Source organism: Mizuhopecten yessoensis, unplaced genomic scaffold (genome assembly GCF_002113885.1).
Source record: "Mizuhopecten yessoensis strain PY_sf001 unplaced genomic scaffold, ASM211388v2 scaffold9761, whole genome shotgun sequence".
NCBI classification, from domain to species: Eukaryota; Metazoa; Mollusca; class Bivalvia; order Pectinida; family Pectinidae; genus Mizuhopecten; species Mizuhopecten yessoensis.
Window position 1 is genome coordinate 94,853 of NW_018408209.1, and position 21,725 is coordinate 116,577.

At 36.5% G+C, this 21,725-nt stretch overlaps 1 protein-coding gene across 1 annotated transcript; it reads right to left on the reverse strand.

Annotated features, from left to right (window-relative positions):
* Positions 1–54: 54 nt before the first annotated feature.
* Positions 55–10,198, reverse strand: LOC110458777 (thrombospondin-2-like). The gene is made up of 8 exons (XM_021510680.1): positions 10,142–10,198; positions 9,254–9,379; positions 8,473–8,601; positions 7,359–7,487; positions 6,785–6,910; positions 2,374–2,555; positions 1,441–1,581; positions 55–276 (listed from the first exon to the last, which is right to left on the reverse strand). The coding sequence occupies exons 2-8, from the start codon at positions 9,267–9,269 to the stop codon at positions 151–153; spliced, it is 849 nt and encodes a 282-aa protein (XP_021366355.1). The 5' UTR covers positions 9,270–9,379; positions 10,142–10,198; the 3' UTR covers positions 55–150.
* Between the last annotated feature and the right edge of the window lie 11,527 nt (positions 10,199–21,725).

Below are 21,725 nucleotides of genomic sequence, written 5' to 3' on the forward strand. Positions count from 1 at the left end.
ATAAGATCGTGTAAAAAAAGCTAAATCATAATTAAATGGCATCAATGCAGTTAATAAGGGCTTTATTACAATTAAGATTCCGCGTTATTACAATGTAAAACGTATCAACTCAGTTGGGTTTTTATGTCGTTTAAGGTATTTTTTATCGTTCTACCATCTGACAGTAAAATATCGGCTTGGAAGGTTGGGGTGTTTTGAGTCGTCTGTAAGGTGTGTCCCGGTAATGTACGGGATGTCTATAACAGTTGGTACTCCAGAACACGCTAGGGTGGCCATCTAATCAATGTAAAATAGAAGTCATTAATATACTAATGCGTATTAAATTAGACAAAGGGAAACTCAAACTCGATACAACAATACAGCAAGACACAATATAAAGGGAAGGACAGAAAAATACCTGAAGTATGTGTTCCGGAAATGTAACATTTTCCTACATTTCACGTGGTATCCGACAAAGTGCCATTTAATCAGTAACGCTATACACTTCTAGTACGTTACAGTTAGGACATGATGTTTTTATGGACATAGTTTTCACGCAGTCTGAAATCTCTTATCTTTGAAGCAACAGACCGAGAAGGTCTGTATCGCTAACGTAGATATTTAAGCAATCAGAGCTAAGTATTTTCATTAAATATTACGCTGCAAATATTTCCAAATATTGGCTCTGTCTCTCAGCAATTCCCTAACCTTGTTCGTTGCCATGTTTATTCCTCCATAGATGGTGGTGGTGGTAGGGGGGATATTGGGGTACACATCCAGGGTTTACACATATTTGAACCCGTTCGGGTCAAGGATACTCTTTTAATAGGATTTTGAGTCCCCTTGCCCAAGGATTTTTATTACCAAGTTTGGTTAAAATCCTTCCATTCAACTAGAAGAAGAAGACTTTAAAACATTTGTTTCCATTTTTCCCTATTAGGCCCCACAATGTCCCCCTCTCTGTTTATAAACAATGAGTCCCCCTAGCCAAAGCATGCTCAGGACCTAATACATCCAATCGTACAGAAACAGAGAGGTTTTAAAGATTTATCTCGATTCCCCTATAGGGCCACGCCCCTCTGTCCAAAGAGTGTGATGCTAAATATTCCTGTATCACAGAAATATTTACAATGTCCTCTTCACCTAAGGTAGATATCATTGTGCGGATAGCAATAATATAAAGCAAGGCCGTTACATTTTGCAAAGGCGCAGCACATCACTTCTGTTTTACCCAATGCTTCATATGATATAACAAAACGGATGACGCTACAATGATGACTATTACTATTGACAACAGTAACAGGGTATGGATGTTGCGAGAGTAGAGGAATATTAAAGTATAAGCTCATTTACTTATTGATTATCAATGTTAAGCAGTAAATATATTTGCATTCTTTTGCAAAGAATTCTTCTATGAAAAGTAAAACTTCTATATTTATTGTTACTTAAAAAAAGTATTACCTTAAATCCATGTTGTGTACATGCTATGAAAACACCGCTGTATCCTTCGTGTAAACGATCCTGTTGGTAGGTGTCGTTCCAAAAGGTCCCTACTGGTGTATAGGGAGGTATCTGTCGAGTTGTGTTACACTCCATCGCTACCTGTGGAAAGTAGCGTCACATACAATATTGTTTCACTACATCTTAGTCTACCTGAGTCTTCATGAGTCTACCTGAGTCTACCTGAGTCTTCATGAGTCTACCTGAGTCTTCATGAGTCTACCTGAGACAAACTGTATCGAGTTTCTACAGGTCTTTCGCGGTCGCTGGCCTTCCTTCCTGTCTATTTCAATTACCGTTTATTTATTTTTTCAATTTGATAGGTTATATATACTTGCATGTGCTTATTTCTTATTGTTGGATTAGCAACTATTTTATCTTTCTTTGCAGAAGGTTTGTTTGTGAACGATAACATCCATATTCGCCAGGATTTTTTTTTGCGATCGGAAGCTAAAATACTTTAATAATCTGTGAATATATAGTTGTCGTCATGATGGATTCGCCATTAAAGCAATGTAATAAACGCGCTCACGTTAACGTATTATTTTGGTACATGTTTGATTCTATAAACAGGTACTGTCCACCAGAATATGTATACTTCTTTATTACCTTTATTATCTAATCTACCATTGGTGTGAAATCGAAACAAAGGAATGGTTAGAACTATTTAAAAGAATCATATGATACTCTGGGTAATATTCTCTACGTTGAAAAAATAGTATCCCCTTGGTTATGTAAGAGCGAATATTATTTCTACTGTGGAGGACGGAAATTCAACAGGATTAAAATGGATTTTAATGTTGAATGGTGAATATTTCACCGTACAAAAAAACCCATGAAAACTGGATCTAATTATCTGCCTTTATTAGATGTGTTTGTTTTAATATACTTCACCGATATTCCCTTATGCCACAGGCTTGGATCTGTAGGTATTCCGGGACAGTTTGCCAATAGGAAGTGCTCGGTTTTTGACGCCCAACTATCTGGACAGTGAGTGACAGAAGTTGTGTTTATCTCAGCGAGAGAGTGGAGTATCGCCATCTTATCACAGACATGGGCGGATCCTTGTATTACACCTGGTCATGGAAACCAAACTTGTAGTAACGGAAACGTTTTTCAACTTGTTATTCTATGTAGTATTTATTTGGTTCAATCAAAATACAAAGAAATATACATACAATATAGTTTAAGTTATTGTTAGCTATAGCAACGTGAACGATTTTGTACGTAAATGTCAGTTACTCTGTGCAAAGCAAAGTGAGATTCCATCAATTGGACATGCTATATAAGTAGAGAGGTCCTGCTTTCGAATGGTTTCATGGCCCCTCACCAACAAGTTTTTTTTTTTTTTTTTTTTTTTTTCGTTAGGAACCTACCCTGACGTCCGATGACAATCTTGTTCTATACTATAAATCACCAGCGAAACTGTGAAGAAGTCCACAAAGGTGTATATGCAGCTTCCTTTGATCTACGTATTCAAACTTTGTTTGCATGAGGTATAATATCACAATCAAATCCCTTCCTTCGTGCGCATTCACATATGACATTCCTTCCTTGTGCAAATTAAAACAATCTAACGAAAAGTTAAGTTGCTCTAACAAGGTTTCTGAAGAGGAAATTAAAGTTTTGCAAATTTCTTTCTTTGTGCATATCGACAGATGATTTAACTTGAAAAATCTCCATTGAAATATTGTGCAGTTTGCATGATATCAGCTGCGCTTTACAGATTAAAAAATGTTTGTTAGGGAATACAATATATTCCAATAAGATATTACAAATTTGTTTCTTGTCGCAATGACATGCGTCAATGAATAAATAAACGGGAATGCACTAGTCAATGAATAAATTAACGGGGACGCACTAGTCAATGACTAAATTAACGGGGACGCACTAGTCAATGAACAAATGAACGGGAACGCACAAGTCAATGAATAAATAAACGGGAACGCACTGGTCAATGAATAAATTAACGGGAACGCACTAGTCAATGAAGAAATTAACGAGGACGCACTAGTCAATGAATAAATTAACGGGAACGCACTCGCCAATGAATAAATTAACGGGAACGCACTAGTCAATGAACAAATTAACGGGGACGCACTAGTCAATGAATAAATTAACGGCGACGCACTAGTCAATGAATAAATTAACGGGGACGCACTAGTCAATGACTAAATTAACGGGGACGCACTAGTCAATGAACAAATGAACGGGAACGCACAAGTCAATGAATAAATAAACGGGAACGCACTGGTCAATGAATAAATTAACGGGAACGCACTAGTCAATGAAGAAATTAACGAGGACGCACTAGTCAATGAATAAATTAACGGGAACGCCCTCGCCAATAAATAAATTAACGGGAACGCATTAGTCAATGAATAAATTAACGGGAACGCAATAGTCGAATAAATTAACGGGTCGTACTAGTCAATGAATAAATTAACGGGGACGCACTAGTCAATGAACAAATGAACGGGAACGCACAAGTCAATGAATAAATAAACGGGAACGCACTGGTCAATGAATAAATTAACGGGAACGCACTAGTCAATGAATAAATTAACGGGGACGCACAAGTCAATGAATAAATTAACGGGAACGTACTGGTCAATGAATAAATTAACGGGAACGCACTAGTCAATGAAGAAATTAACGAGGACGCACTAGTCAATGAATAAATTAACGGGAACGCCCTCGCCAATAAATAAATTAACGGGAACGCATTAGTCAATGAATAAATTAACGGGAACGCAATAGTCGAATAAATTAACGGGTCGTACTAGTCAATGAATAAATTAACGGGGACGCACTAATCAATGAATAAATTAACGGGGACGCACTAGTCAATGACTAAATTAACGGGGACGCACTAGTCAATGAACAAATGAACGGGAACGCACAAGTCAATGAATAAATAAACGGGAACGCACTGGTCAATGAATAAATTAACGGGGACGCACTAGTCAATGAACAAATTAACGGGAACGCACAAGTCAAAGAATAAATAAACGGGAACGCACTGGTCAATGAATAAATTAACGGGGACGCACTAGTCAATGACTAAATTAACGGGGACGCACTAGTCAATGAACAAATGAACGGGAACGCACAAGTCAATGAATAAATAAACGGGAACGCACTGGTCAATGAATAAATTAACGGGGACGCACTAGTCAATGACTAAATTAACGGGGACGCACTAGTCAATGAACAAATGAACGGGAACGCACAAGTCAATGAATAAATAAACGGGAACGCACTGGTCAATGAATAAATTAACGGGAGCGCACTAGTCAATGAATAAATTAACGGGAACGCACTAGTCAATGAATAAATTAACGGGAACGCACAAGTCAATGAATAATTAACGGGAACGCACTGGTCAATGAATAAATTAACGGGGACGCACTAGTCAATGAATAAATTAACGGGAACGCGATAGTCGAATAAATTAACAGGTCGTATTAGTCAATGAATAAATTAACGGTAACGCAATAGTCGAATAAATTAACAGGTCGTATTAGTCAATGAATAAATTAACGGTAACGCAATAGTCGAATAAATTAACAGGTCGTATTAGTCAATGAATAAATTAACGGGAACGCACAAGTCAATGAATAAATTAACGGGAACGCACTCGCCAATAAATAAATTAACGGGAACACATTAGTCAATGAATAAATTAACGGGAACGCAATAGTCGAATAAATTAACAGGTCGTACTAGTCAATGAATAAATTAACGGGGACGCACTAGTCAATGAATAAATTAACGGGGACACACGGGTCAATGAATAAATTAACGGGAACGCACTCGCCAATAAATAAATTAACGGGAACACATAGTCAATGAATAAATTAACGGGAACGCAATAGTCGAATAAATTAACAGGTGGTACTAGTCAATGAATAAATTAACGGGGACGCACTAGTAAATGAATAAATTAACGGGGACGCACTAGTCAATGAACAAATTAACGGGAACGCGCTCGCCAATGAATAAATTAACGGGAACGCACAAGTCAATGAATAATTAACGGGAAGGCACTGGTCAATGAATAAATTAACGGGAACGCACAAGTCAATGAATAAATTAACGGGAACGCACTAGTCAATGAACAAATTAACGGGAACGCGCTCGCCAATGAATAAATTAACGGGAACGCACTTGTCAATGAACAAATTAACGGGAACGCACTAGTCAATGAATTAATTGACGGGGACGCACTAGTCAATGAATAAATTAACGGGAACGCACTAGTCAGTGAACAAATTAACGGGAACGCGCTCGCCAATGAATAAATTAACGGGAACGCACTTGTCAATGAACAAATTAACGGGAACGCACTAGTCAATGAATAAATTAACGGGGACGCACTAGTCAATGAACAAATTAAAGGGGCCGCACTAGCTATGTTTTGCCAGGTGGTTATGCATACTCAAAGAAAGCTGTAAAGCGAATTTGTCAAGTTAACATGCATTGTCAATGACATTTCGATACGAAATAATTATCAATCATATTGAGTTGCACAATTTCCTTTCCTGTTTATCTACAATGTGTAATACCCCATGCATGGTAAAGTATTGCTTGAAGATTATGTTTGTATACCTTTATATTTGATTTCATTGCGTGAAATGCAAAAATATGTAGCAGATTATATGTCCTTTTTCGTTTCGAGTACTATACTTGTATTTCAGGACTAAAGATGATTACTTTACATTTAACAAAGATAGGAATCACAAAGTATATAATCTAAGAAACTTATTCTTACCAGTTAAAACATAACTAATTTGAGTAGGAAATTAAGCAAGGGATATTAATTCTAAAATTCACAAAGGTAAGCATATTAACTAAATTTCTGAAAGTGTTGGCAGAATTTCACAAACTCTGTTAGCTTTAAAACAATAAATAGTATTCTCGATTTGGTCAGTATACTCAGTATTATTTTCAAAGCTAGGCGAATATCAACTTTATTTTTTAAAAGTTTTTTTGTATATTGAGAAGTTTTCAGTTTTCAAATCACTGACTGGCGTTTTTATTTCTAATGTTATATTAAGTTGTCGATTTACTAAACAATGTCAAAAATAATTTAATAACGCATCAGCTTGCATATCAACAAACTTTCGAAAGAAGCTACAAAGAATGAATAGGATTGTGTTTTTTTCAGTTTTTGCACGAACATTTCACTCAATTAGTTTCGATATATTCGAGTAACCCCAATTTTGCCCCTTATTGGTCATAAGTGCAATGAAAACAAAATAATTGAAAATATCAAATTATGCTGTTAAAACTAGGTACGTACTTGGACACGGACCATAGTTGCATGCTAGTACTCCATTGGCATGGACACCCTGACAGTTACTAACACAATGTCGCCTCATGTGACCACTGCCACAGGTTACACTACAATCTCCCCACTCGGACCACACTGCGTCAAAACAATCAAAGTGGTATTGCATTCTACTCGCTCTGGTCAATAAAATGTAAAGTTCCACGTTTTTCTTAGTTTGATATTTCTTGATGATTTACAATCTAGTCGTAACACTCAAGATAACTTGGCTTTTATTCAGAATTTTGAGCGGATTTGAATATGCATTCGAATACATGTATTAGACATTTACAATATATAGCACTTGCAGCAATAAGCAATCGTAATGAAATCATGTTTCCATAACCTTATTTGACATTTTTACAATTTATCTACGTATTGTCTTGCCAATTTTGACATCAGATTTATAAAAGATCGTTTCTGATAACGACACAATTCTGAACAATAATATAAACAGCAAAATATTCCAATATTTTGTCTTTAAAGCATCTCCTTACAGAAACCAGAAGACGTAATTGTTAAACCAATAAATACAGATTATACCTACCTGCGCATGCTCCGTGGTTACATGGTCTGGTTTCTGTTGCGCGATGATGGTCAGGACAATAGTTCCGACAGTGGCGACTTTGGGTGCCTTTCCCACATGTTACACTACAGCCTCCCCAGTCTGTCCAGTCTGTGATTACGTCATCAACCAAATAATACAAGTATTTTGCAAGTAATACTTTTCATGCATATTATCCATATCCGGAGGAAATACACACTTGCCTAATGCAGTGTTGTTAACTGTTGCAAAGCCTGATTTATAACGATCCTTGTACCCACCGAGAAATTTATGTTCGAGTAAATTCGGATATTTTAGTATCAGGATTATATCTACATCCGTGCATAAAACGTCGGATTCATAATGTTTGTGAAGACAAAGCCAACAATGCTGAATAAGAAACGTCCCCCTAGGGCTAGAATGAGCACAATACTTTAAATTAAACATTCAAATCACTGTTTCTTAAGTTTCCCAAAATCTCCGATGACAAAACACTACATATTTTATTTGTAATTTTAATTATAGTTTCCATGGAAATATGTAGTCATAAAACACCGTCAGGTGAAGTATAAAGTTTGTGCAAAACAGTATGGGGGAGTTATATAAAATTTACAATCAATGATTGTTATATACTCTGTAATGTTGACGGAATTCCCAAATCATAAATTTTGATTTTAATTTTATTCAGAATACGAAAGCAGCAAAACAGATAACCAGACATCTTTTTCTGAAAAGAAAACTGAATGTATTGACGAGTTCTAATCTTTATAGTCTTATTTTCACTTACTCAAGCAATTAACCCAGCTTGAACAAAATAAAATTCGGAATTGAAACCATACGATATGTTTAAAATTAATTGTTCGGATAAAGTGTAAAATTGCAATATATGTATCTTAAACTTTAATAATCCTATCGCAATAACTCTCCTCCATAATGTTAATTACATAAATGGCGACTCATACAGGTATTCTTTAGTATCTTTACTGCATATATTAGTTGAACTGAATGCTGAAAGAGTAATAGTCAATGGCGTCATTAGTTGTTTTTTCGATATGGATTTATCTCTATATATATGTAGACGAAGGAGAGGGACTATTTTATATAAATTAAAACTTACGGGGACACTGTCCGTGGTGACATTTCCTGGTTTCTGCCACGTGCTGTACATTTGTACAGTGTTGTAAACAGTGCCGTGGTTGAGTACCATATCCGCAGGTTACACTACAGGTTCCCCAGTCACTCCAGACTGATACACAATTAGTACATAAAACAAACGCGTTTATTCTTTGAAAAGCATATCGTGACCATGACTTGACCTTTATAGAATACATGAGCGCCATACTTAGAGTGCAATCAGCGCTAAATTAGGACTACAGCTAAACAACATTATATTTCCGCGTTGGTTTTCTCTCTTATAAATGGTTCCAAAACCAAAGCATCATAAGAAATCCCATTCAATAGGAAAAATGGTTTCAATGTTTATTTCAACTTCATCTGCTGTCGAAGAGTTAGCGTCATGGCAGTATTTTTATATTTCAAATACTTCTCTTAACTCACAGAACACATGGCTGGCTAACCCTAACCCTAACCCTAACCTCACTGAACACATGGCTGGCTGCGTCAAACGGACCCATTGATTTGAAATCATCAGAAAACCATTGGTACATTTCATGAATGTGAAACAAAGTCTACCAAACATATTGAATTAAACGACGGGATATAACAATTAAGTATCATAAAACTCTCTAAAGATTTGAATGCTGTTTGGGACTTAATATACTAAATGAAAGTGGTGTATCGTATATAAAATTATAAACCAAGAGCCTATGACTTAAATAGTGTTCAAAATATGATCGGAGTCTGTAATAGCAGTGCATTGAATGCTTTTACATACAAACCTGAACAGGCTGGCATACTACAGGTGCGGGTCTCTGAATGGCTGTGTATATGGGAGCAGTGGTGACAATGCCTTACTTGTGATCCCGTCCCACAGGTAGCGCTGCAGTCACTCCAATCCCCCCAAACTGTATTTATCAATTGAGTAAACCGAATAAAAACCTGACTAATCTGAACACCATATTTAATGCTATATATTAGCAATAGAAATGTTTGTGCGATGAATGCTTTCATTTGATATAGAGGGTCATAGTTTTATGTGGCCACATTGTCGATTTATACAGATTACCAGATTATATATGGGTTGGTATATCAATTATACAAAGACATTGTGTATGATATTAACCTTATTGTGAACTGATCACATATACTTATATAATAACTTCATCAATTTTACTCTGCATGCATACAACGAAAACTAGGGGCTATTTTTAGAACAATTTTCATTCTTTTGTTTTATTATTAAATTTCTTGTTTTCCATTTATACAACTACTTTTGTCAACATAGAATTACTACATGTATCAGCATTAATAAAAAGGATATTCAACCTTTCGTACAAATTACACGTTGTCGCATCCGCGTACATGTCGGTTTTGAGCACAGTCGGAAAACAATTCTGAGGTTTACACTTCATTGTCGAGGAATTATAGTAGCGATTATTTGAATCATTTGCAAATTGTTTAGACGATATTGACATTTTGAGGCATTTATAGAAAACAACGGTTAGAATCAAGGATTTGGCTACGAAAAGTGTCATTTATAAAAAGGACAAATTATAACTTCTGTATTTTATTACTTAAGGTTTATACACTTTAAAACGTAGAGTCTACGGCATGCTCTTGAATTAAATTGTAAAATACTGTTACATTTACCCCCCGTTCCTTCTTACCTATGACATGTTGGTCAGCTCGTTTGGATTTGCGACAGCAATCATTTTCACAACTCGAGCATCCTAGATCATCAGTGAATATTGTTGATATACAAGTGTTACTAATTACACAGGTTATGCAAAGAGTATAATAATTGAAAAGCTCGTGCCTTTGTTACTTGAAAACACACAAAGCCAGAAAGAGTTAGATGTACATATACAATGTATCACCCTTGGCCCGTTCTTTCTATTGTAATTGCTTGATATATACTGCATGAGATTTCAAGAAAACAATTAATTATGAAATTATTAGCAGATGTTATTTATCTAACATCTGTTGCAAGATAACACTATACAAAACAACTAAATAAGGGTGTTATTAAAATGTAAGTGACCAAACAAGATCATATTGAGTACCTCTAGGTAGAAACGTACTGATATGTAAATTGTCACCAAATGACATACCTTTGCATTCTCAATAGACTATAGGTTCTGTCAGGTGTACAAATCCATGCTGTAACACAAAATCAAGAGAATACAGAATTGTCATAAAAAAATGAATCAAACTCAAATTCGATAAAGCTAGGGCAAAAATATGAACGATTGAACGGTTCACATGGAGACCGTTGAACAAGTTCAAGGTGAATAAGATCAGGTATTCCGGGAGGGTATGTTAGCGTCTCCTGCTTTTGAATCCATGTCAGTTTCTCACATTGAGGGCGTTATTCGAAATTCTTGAACGGTTACTTTATCCTAGTTGTTTTACCATTTTTCCTTTTTTCTTTACTCACATCAGAGAGTATTTAATATTTTTCTCGTTATAATTTACATATCCAAAACATTGTTAAAGAAAGCACGTGCGTAGATAATATTATTATATGTTACTTAACTGGTTAATAATGCTGCCTCTATGGAAGTTTATTACAATATATATTAACCGTAAAAGGAATTGATTGGCTAAGCTCATTCAGTGTATGGCCAACCAAACTTATTTTATTCTTAATCAAATGATCACTTGTTTTATCTCACAAATGCATATGCACGTATATCTATATATTGTCATGTTATTGTGAGGATTTTGAAAAATCATAAGCAAACCAACTTCTAACTACAGTTTAGTGTTACGGTACAGAACATTACTTAGTTTCCCTGCTACCTACATTCGTTTGGTTTATATATAACGATCAACTTAGGATGTTTTCGGAAAAGAGTTAAATTAAGCATGTGTATCAGAGTATACTTAAAATCTACGCAATCTAAAAACGTTACCCGGTAAATTTGTTTAATAATGATACATATCAGTGTCAGTTACCATCTGTGCTTAGTCGTTAGATAGTCTTGCGTTGATCAAAACGTGATTTAAATAACGGTTAGTACCACATTCAGTGACATAACTTTTCAAATCGACAGTTTTAAACTTTAACAATTTGCGAACTTTATAGTTAAAGAATAGAAAATGTACTTCTCGGACTGAAAATAATTGAGCACGTACCTGTGTCATATGCGAGATAGCATATTTATATATCAACTGAGACATCAAATCAACCAACATGAATATGAAAATTATGACTTATAACAACCTTCATCCTGGCACCAAATATATGGGCCCATGGATACATTATTGTATGCTGGGATTGGTTCAGACACGATTCCGCTGTGAGGATATCGACGACAGGCGCATTGGTACTGGCTGTAATCCGTACTTCAGTGTTGGAAACAGCACATAAGCACTTCTCTCCTCCAGCAGCGTCAACGAAGAGGAACGCAACCAGGAGTGTCACGTTTACTTGGAACATTCCGGCTAGGGGAAATACAGTTTGTCTTTGAACGTTCTAGCTAAAGGAATAGCAGTCTGGTGATTAACATTCCGGCTAGAGGAAATACAGTTTGTATTTGAACTTTCTAGCTAAAGGAATAGCAGTCTGGTGATGAACATTCCGGCGAGAGAAAATACAATTTGTCTTTGAACGTTCTAGCTAAAGGAATGACAGTCTGGTGATAAACATTCCGGCTAGAGGAGTGTCACGTTTACTTGGAACATTCCGGCTAGGGGAAATCCAGTTTGTCTTTGAACGTTCTAGCTAAAGGAATAGCAGACTGGTGATAAACATTCCAGCTAGAGAAATACAATTTGTCTTTGAACGTTCTAGCTAAAGGAATAGCAGTCTGTTGATAAACATTCCAGCTAGAGAAATACAATTTGTCTTTGAACTTTCTAGCTAAAGGAATAGCAGTCTGGTGCTAAACATTCCGGCTAGAGGAAATACAGTTTGTATTTGAACTTTCTAGCTAAAGGAATAGCAGTCTGGTGATGAACATTCCGGCGAGAGAAAATACAATTTGTCTTTGAACGTTCTAGCTAAAGGAATGGCAGTCTGGTGATAAACATTCCGGCTAGAGGAAATACAGTTTGTATTTGAACTTTCTAGCTAAAGGAATAGCAGTCTGGTGCTAAACATTCCGGCTAGAGGAAATACAGTTTGTATTTGAACTTTCTAGCTAAAGGAATAGCAGTCTGGTGCTAAACATTCCGGCTAGAGGAAATACAGTTTGTCTTTGAACGTTCTAGCTAAAGGAATAGCAGACTGGTGATAAACATTCCAGCTAGAGAAATACAATTTGTCTTTGAACGTTCTAGCTAAAGGAATAGCAGTCTGGTGCTAAACATTCCGGCTAGAGGAAATACAGTTTGTCTTTGAACGTTCTAGCTAAAGGAATAGCAGTCTGTTGATAAACATTCCAGCTAGAGAAATACAATTTGTCTTTGAACTTTCTAGCTAAAGGAATGGCAGTCTGGCGCGAAAAATTCCGGCTAGAGGAAATACAATTTTTCTTTGAAATTTCCAGCTAAAGGAATGGCAATCTAACGTGAAACATACCGGCTAGAGGAAATATAACTTCCCTTTAAAATTTCCAGCTAATGGAATGGAAGTCTAACGTGAAACATTCCAGCTAGAGGAAATACAATTTGTCTTTGAACTTTCTAGCTAAAGGAATGGCAGTCTAACGTGAAACATTCCAGCTAGAGGAAATATAATTTGTCTTTGAACTTTCTAGCTAAAGGAAAAGCAGTCTGGCGTGAAACATACCGGCTAGAGGAAATAAATTTGTCTTTGAACTTTCCAGCTAAAGGAATAGCAGTCTGGCGTGAAACATACCGGCTAGAGGAAATACAATTTGTCTTTGAACTTTCCAGCTAAAGGAATGGCAGTCTAACGTGTAACATTCCAGCTAGAGGAAATACAATTTGTCTTTGAACTTTCTAGCTAAAGAAATGCCAGTCTGGCGTGAACATTCCAGCTAGAGAAAATACGATTTGTCTTTGAACTTTCTAGCTAAAGGAATGGCAGTCTGGCGTGAAACATTCCAGCTAGAGGAAATACAATTTGTCTTTGAACTTTCTAGCTAAACGAATGGCAGTCTGGCGTGAAACACATACCGGCTAGAGGAAATACAATTTGTCTTTAAACTGTCCAGCTAAAGGAATGGCAGTCTAACGTGTAACATTCCAGCTAGAGGAAATACAATTTGTCTTTCTCGCTAAAGGAAAAGCACTCTGTCGTAAAACACATACAGGCTAGAGTAAAAACAAATTGTCTTACTTTCCAGCTAATGGAATGGCAGTCCTACGTGAAACATTCCAGCTAGCGGAAATATAATTTGTCTTTGAACTTTCTAGCTAAAGAAAAAGCAGTCTGGCGTGAAACATACCGGCATACCGGCTAGAGGAAATACAATTTCTCTTTAAACCTTCCAGCGAAAGAATGGCAGTCTAACGTGTAACATTCCAGCTAGAGGAAATACAATTTGTCTTTGAACTTCCTCGCTAAAGGAAAAACACTCTGTCGTAAAACACATAACAGGCTAGAGTAAAAACAAATTGTCTTTAAACTTTCCAGCTAATGGATCGGCAGTCCTACGTGAAACATTCCAGCTAGAGGAAATATAATTTGTCTTTGAACTTTCTAGCTAAAGAAAAAGCAGTCTGGCGTGAAACATACCGGCATACCGGCTAGAGGAAATACAATTTGTCTTTAAACTTTCTAGCTAAAGGAATGGCAGTCTCGCGTGAAACATTCCAGCTAGAGAAAATACAATTTGTCTTTGAACTTTCTAGCTAAAGGAATGGCAGTCTCGCGTGAAACATTCCAGCTAGAGAAAATACAATTTGTCTTTAAACTTTCTAGCTAAAGGAATGGCAGTCTCGCGTGAAACATTCCAGCTAGAGAAAATACAATTTGTCTTTGAACTTTCTAGCTAAAGGAATGGCAGTCTCGCGTGAAACATTCCAGCTAGAGAAAATACAATTTGTCTTTAAACTTTCTAGCTAAAGGAATGGCAGTCTCGCGTGAAACATTCCAGCTAGAGAAAATACAATTTGTCTTTGAACTTTCTAGCTAAAGGAATGGCAGTCTCGCGTGAAACATTCCAGCTAGAGAAAATACAATTTGTCTTTAAACTTTCTAGCTAAAGGAATGGCAGTCTCGCGTGAAACATTCCAGCTAGAGAAAATACAATTTGTCTTTTAACTTTCCAGCTAAAGGAATGGCAGTCTGGCGTGAAACATTCCCGCTAGAGGAAATACAATTTGTTTTTGAATTTTCCAGCTAAAGGAATGGGAGTCTGGCGTGAAACATACATTTTGATTTGTAATATTTCAGCTACAGGTATGTCTATGCCCACTTCAAACATTCCAGTATAAATATTACCTTGACCGTCATTAAATTGTTAAATTACACTATCGACCATAAATAAACCTTGCATTTTTCATTTTTAACACTAATTATAAGCATGTTAATAAGACTGCCTGATTTATTTAGTGCTTAGAAAGTATCACCGACAATATAATAAGTATATGTATTTTGAATTCCAGCTGAGTTACTGTATCTAAATTAATAGAACAATTATTAATTGAAATAGTGAAAGAATTTATAACGTTTGATAAATGGTCATTGTTTTCTACAACGAAAATATACATATAAATGAAATTGAGAATAAAAAAAAAATGCATTTGAAAAATTAATAAAAAGGTTATATATTACTTCTTTAAAACGTTCAGTGGTAACCGAATGAATTTCAACTGTTAACTTTATTTGTTATGTGTAAAACTCAATATTTTCACAATCAACTATAAAATACAGATGATAATTAACATGTATCAAATTCACTAGGTGAAACAGTAATTAATCTGAATTGATGATCTTATTGTTGATGAATTCATGACCGCAAATTTTTATTATGACAATGTCTACCTTCTTTGCATCGAACACTTAAATCCGCACAACAGACAAACGCAAGTATTTTATGTACAAAAAAATCTTTCTATATTTTTTTTAATTTAGTCAACAGCTGTATGAGTATCACAGGAAACTCATATCCTAATAAGTGTTTTTGTAGTTAATGGGAAAAGAGAAAATATGTTATAATCGTTTTTTTATTATTTGTTTGAATAAATGACCTACGTATAGTTAACAAAAATTAAATTAAGATTTTTATTGTGAAGATAGATTAGATATACATTATAGGTTTTAAAATTAAAAAAATAGATGTAAAAACCGTAAAATCAGCACGCCACGCAGGTGTTAGATGGCGCTCCTCTTATCATTATATTTAGCTTGTCAAATGTCACTTAGCATGGTCGTAATAGATCGCTGAAATACCCTCGCTTATAGCAAACTTGACGGCTGATTTACCGTGAATTTTATATTGAATGCTGAAAAGGCCGCAAACTAACGATTATTTAATAAACGAAACTAGACTTTGTTGTAGCGTTCAAAATTCGTTTAATCATCTTAGTTTGCTCTTAGATAATTTGTGTATGTATCTAACACAATTCAGCAAGGTTAAACATTGCTAAACATAATTTTTCACCAGCGCAAAGTAATGTCGACACTACGTAATATCGTGTAACTCTGTGACGAAATGTTTTATAAAAAAAATAAAAACCTGTAAAAGCATGAGCTGATAGTGTATTAATAGATCTACTTACGTGGTGTGTGTCTTCCTCACATGTGTATACGTATCTAATCTAGAGAGAGGTCAGACAACTCAGATACCAGTGGTGGCCAGGAAGGTGACCGTATCCTAATAGAAATTTGCTACATGAACCATAATGACAGGTATATTAATATACATATGTTTATCGTAGATAATTATACACAGAATAAAGACATCTTAAAAATTAAACAGACAACTTCATCCTATAAAGTTTTTATAAAACATGAACCGCTATCTGCTGCAGCTCTCAACCGAAAATTGTGTTTCCAAAATCAGATGGTCTGTTCTTTTGGAATAGATGATTTAGTAACAATATCCTCCTTTAATGATAGTTCTATTACTACGTGAGGTTATATATCAACAGTCGCGTCTCTGTCGCCCTTTTTTCACATGTTAAGCAATTATGCGTCCTAAATCGTAATCAGGTCTATATCGACTGAGACAGACGAACGTTCAATTGAATTTGCATCGAAGATATACTAACTTTGTATTATTTATAAGTATCAGGTGTCGTGTTTCGAGTCACTATGGGTAAATAAGCTTCCTATAATCCGTCGGATTTAAAACAAACTCTCATTATAAGTAATGAATTGGAGGATATATCACCTCGACTATCATTACACCATAGCCAGTTAACCAAGCGCTCTTTTATACACAAAATACACAACACTGCAGAATTAAAATATCAGACCAGTCGCTGCCATGTGCCAACAATTAGACAATATATTGAAGACCTATCATAGCATTCACCATTCAAAACGTATTCCAATATTACATGCACAAGAGCAAGGAAAATAATGTGAGATGATCAGGATTCTTTGTGCTTATGCCTCATAACTAACAATCTGGTAACATTCTCAAACAAAACCCAGTGCTATGCTTGATAAAGGCATAATATTTTAGTATAACAGTCACTGAAGTATCTTACCGTTATAATTATTACATGTATTTATCAGCCGGTAGTTTTACTAAGACAAATCATCAATTATTACGAATACCAACACTACAAATATCAGCACCTGACAATAACAACATCCTGTTATACCTGACTTTACTGACACTTGACTTTACTGACACCTGACCATAACAACATCTGTTATACCTGACTTTACTGACACCTGACTTTACTGACACCTTACTTTACTGACACCTTACAATAAGGACATCCTGTAATACCAAACTTTACTTACACCTGACAATATGGATATCCTGTTACACCTGACTTTATTGACACCTGACAATATGGACATCCTGTTACACCTGATTTTATTGACACCTGACAATATGGACATCCTGTTACACCTGACTTTACTGACAGCTGACAATATGGATATCCTGTTACACCTGACTTTACTGACACCTGACAATATGGACATCCTGTTACACCTGACTTTACAGACACCTGACAATATGGACATCTTGTTACACCTGACTTTACTGACACCTGATAATATGGACATCCTGTTACACCTGACTTTACTGACACCTGACAATAACAACATCCTATTATACCTGACACAGTTAGGGACATCAATATATAACCTCCAAAGATTGGAGAAATAACAGACTGTAACAACTGGTGAGGTATCACAGTAAGGGGCCTCAATATATAACCTCCAAAGATTGGAGATATAACAGACTGTAACAAATGGCGAGGTATCACAGATATGGGCCTCAATATATAACCTCCAAAGATTGGAGATATAACAGACTGTAACAAATGGCGAGGTATCACAGATATGGGCCTCAATATATAACCTCCAAAGATTGGAGATATAACAGACTGTAACAACTGGCGAGGTATCACAGATAGGGACCTCAATATATAACCTCCAATGATTGGAGATATAACAGGCTGCAACAACTGGCGAGGTATCACAGATAGGGGCCTCAATATATAAAACCTTCAAAGATTGGAGATATAACAGACTGTAACAACTGGCGAGGTATCACAGATAGGGACCTCAATATATATCCTCCAATGATTGGAGATATAACAGACTTTAACAACTGGTGAGGTTTCACAGATAGGGGCCTCAATATATATCCTCCAATGATTTGAGATATAACAGACTTTAACAACTGGTGAGGTATCACAGATAGGGGCCTCAATATATATCCTCCAATGATTGGTGATATAACAGACTTTAACAACTGGTGAGGTATCACAGATACGGGCCTCAATATAAAACCTCCAATGATTGGAGATATAACAGAATGCAACAACTGATGAGGTATCACAGATAGGGGCCTCAATATAAAACCTCCAATGATTGGAGATATAACAGAATGCAACAGGTGAGATATCACAGATAGGGGCCTCAATATATAACCTCCAAAGATTGGAGAAATAAGATACTGTAACAACTGGCGAGGTATCACAGATAGGGACCTCAATATAAAACCTCCAATGATTGGAGAAATAAGAGACTGTAACAACTGGCGAGGTATCACAGATAGGACCCTCAATATAAAACCTTCAAAGATTGGAGAAATAAGAGACTGTAACAACTGGTGAGATATCACAGATATGGGCCTCAATATAAAACCTTCAAAGATTGGAGATATAACATACTGTAACAACTAGCGAGGTATCACAGATAGGGGCGTCAATATAAAACCTCCAATGATTCGAGATATAACAGACTGTAACAGCTGGCGAGGTATCACAGTTAGGGGCCTCAATATAAAACCTCCAAATAATGGAGATATAACAGACTTTAACAACTGGCGAGGTATCACAGATAGGGGCCTCAATATAAAACCTCCAGTGATTGGAGATATAGCAGGCTGCAACAACTGGTGAGGTATCATAGAAAGGGGCCTCAATATAAAACCTCCAAAGATTCGAGATATTACAGACTGTAACAACTGGCGAGATATCACAGTAAGGGTCTCAATATAAAACCTTCAAAGATTGGAGAAATAAGAGACTGTAACAACTGGCGAGGTATCACAGATAGGGGCCTCAATATAAAACCTCCAATGATTCGAGATATAACAGACTGTAACAGCTGGCGAGGTATCACAGTTAGGGGCCTCCATATAAAACCTCCAAAGATTGGAGAAATAACAAAGTGTAACAACTGGCGAGGTATCACAGATAGAGGCCTCAATATAAAACCTCCAAAGATTGGAGATATAACAGACTGTAACAACTGGCGAGATATCACAGTAAGGGTCTCAATAAAAAAACCGCTTCAAAGATTGGAGATATAAAAGACTGTAACAACTGGCGAGGTATCACAGATATGGGCCTCAATATAAAACCTCCAAAGATTGGAGAAATAACAAAGTGTAACAACTGCCGATGTATCACAGATAGGGGCCTCAATATAAAACCTCCAATGATTGGAGATATAACAAACTTTAACAACTGGCGAGGTATCACAGATAGGGGCCTCAATATAAACCCTCCAAAGATTGGAGAAATAACAAAGTGTAACAACTGCCGATGTATCACAGATAGGGGCCTCAATATAAAACCTCCAAAGATTGGAGATATAACAAAGTGTAACAACTAACGAGGTATCACAGATATGGGCCTCAATATAAAACCTCCAATGATTGGAGATATAACAGACTGTAACAACTGGCGAGGTATCCCAGATAGGGGCCTCAATATCAAACCTCCAAAGATTGGAGATATAACAGGCTGCAACAACTGGCGAGGTATCACAGATATGGGCCTCAATATAAAACCTCCAAAGATTGGAGAAATAACAAAGTGTAACAACTGCCGAGGTATCACAGATATGGGCCTCAATATAAAACCTCCAAAGATTCGAGATATAACAAAGTGTAACAACTGGCGAGGTATCACACATAGGGGCCTCAATATAAAACCTCCAAAGATTCGAGATATAACAGACTGTAACAACTGGCGAGGTATAACAGATAGGGGCCTCAATATAAATCCTCCAAAGATTCGAGATATAACAGACTGTAACAACTGGCGAGGGATCACAGATATGGTCCTCAATATATAACCTTCACAGATTGGAGAAATAACAAAGTGTAACAACTGGCGAGGTATCCCAGATAGGGGCCTCAATATAAAACCTCCAAAGATTGGAGATATAACAGACTGTAACAACTGGCGAGGTATCACAGATATGGTCCTCAATATATAACCTTCACAGATTGGAGAAATAACAAAGTGTAACAACTGGCGAGGTATCACAGATAGGGGCCTCAATATAAAACTGCCAAAGATTGGAGATATAACAGGCTGTAAAAACTGGCGAGGTATCACAGTTAGGGGCCTCAATATAAAACTGCCAAAGATTGGAAATATAACAGGCTGTAAAAACTGGCGAGGGATCACAGATAAGGGCCTCAATATAAAACTGCCAAAGTTTGGAGATATAACAGGCTGGAACAACTGGCGAGGTATCACAGGTAGGGGCCTCAGTATAAAACATCCAAAGATTGGAGATATAACAGATAGGGGCCTCAGAATAAAACCTCCAAAGAATGGACAATATAAAACCTCCAAAGTAAAACCTCCAATGATTCGAGATATAACAAACTGTAACAACTGGCGAGATATCCCAGTAAGAGCCACAATATAAAACCTTCAAATATTGAAGAAATAAGAGACTGCAACAACTGGGGAGGTATAACAGATAGGGGCCCCAGTATAAAACCTCCAAAGACTGGAGATATAACAGGCTGTACCAACTGGTGAGGTATAACAGATAGGGGCCTACGTATAAAACCTCCAAAGAAGGAAGATATAACAGGCTGTAACAACTGGCGAGATATCCCAGTAAGAGCCACAATATAAAGGGGCGTCAATATAAAACCTCCAATGTTTCGAGATATAACAGACTGACTGTAACAACTGGCGAGGAATCACAGATAGGGGCCTCAGTATAAAACCGAGGTATCACAGATAGGGACCTCAATATATAACCTCCAATGATTCGAGATATAACAGACTGACTGTAACAACTGGCGAGGTTATATATTGAGGCCCCTATCTGTAATACCTCGCCAGTTGTTACAGTCAGTTATATTTCCATTCTTTGGAGGGTTTATATTGAGGCCCCTAACTGCGATACCTCGCCAGTTGTTGCAGTCTCTTATTTCTTCAATATTTGAAGGTTTTATATGGTGGCTCTTACTGTGATATCTCGCCAGTTGTTCAGTCTGTTATATCTCGAAACATTGGAGGTTTTATATTGAATACCTCACCAGTTGTTGCAGTCTGTTATATCTCCAATCTGTGGAGGTTTTATACTGAGGCCCCTATCTGTTATTCCTTACCAGTTGTTGCAGCCTGTTATGTCTCCATTCTTTGGAGGTTTTATGTTGAGGCCCCTAACTGTGATAGCTCGCCAGGTGTTACAGTCTGTTATATCCCGACTCATTGGAGGTTTTATATTGACGCCCCTTTATATTGTGGCTCTTACTTTGATATCTCGCCAGTTGTTCAGTCTGTTATATCTCGAAACATTGGAGGTTTTATATTGAGGCCCGTATCTGTGATACCTCACCAGTTGTTGCAGTCTGTTATATCTCCAATCATTGGAAGTTGTTACAGTCTGTTATTTCTCCAATCTTTGGAGGTTATATATTAAGGCCCCTTACTGTGATACCTCAC

Coding starts and splice junctions, on each gene's coding strand:
- LOC110458777 (XM_021510680.1), bottom strand. Junction 7,488..8,472: donor TCACCACGGACAGTGTCCCC/GTAAGTTTTAAT, acceptor ACGTAATCACAG/ACTGGACAGACTGGGGAGGC. Junction 1,582..2,373: donor TGTGGCATAAGGGAATATCG/GTGAAGTATATT, acceptor TACTTTCCACAG/GTAGCGATGGAGTGTAACAC.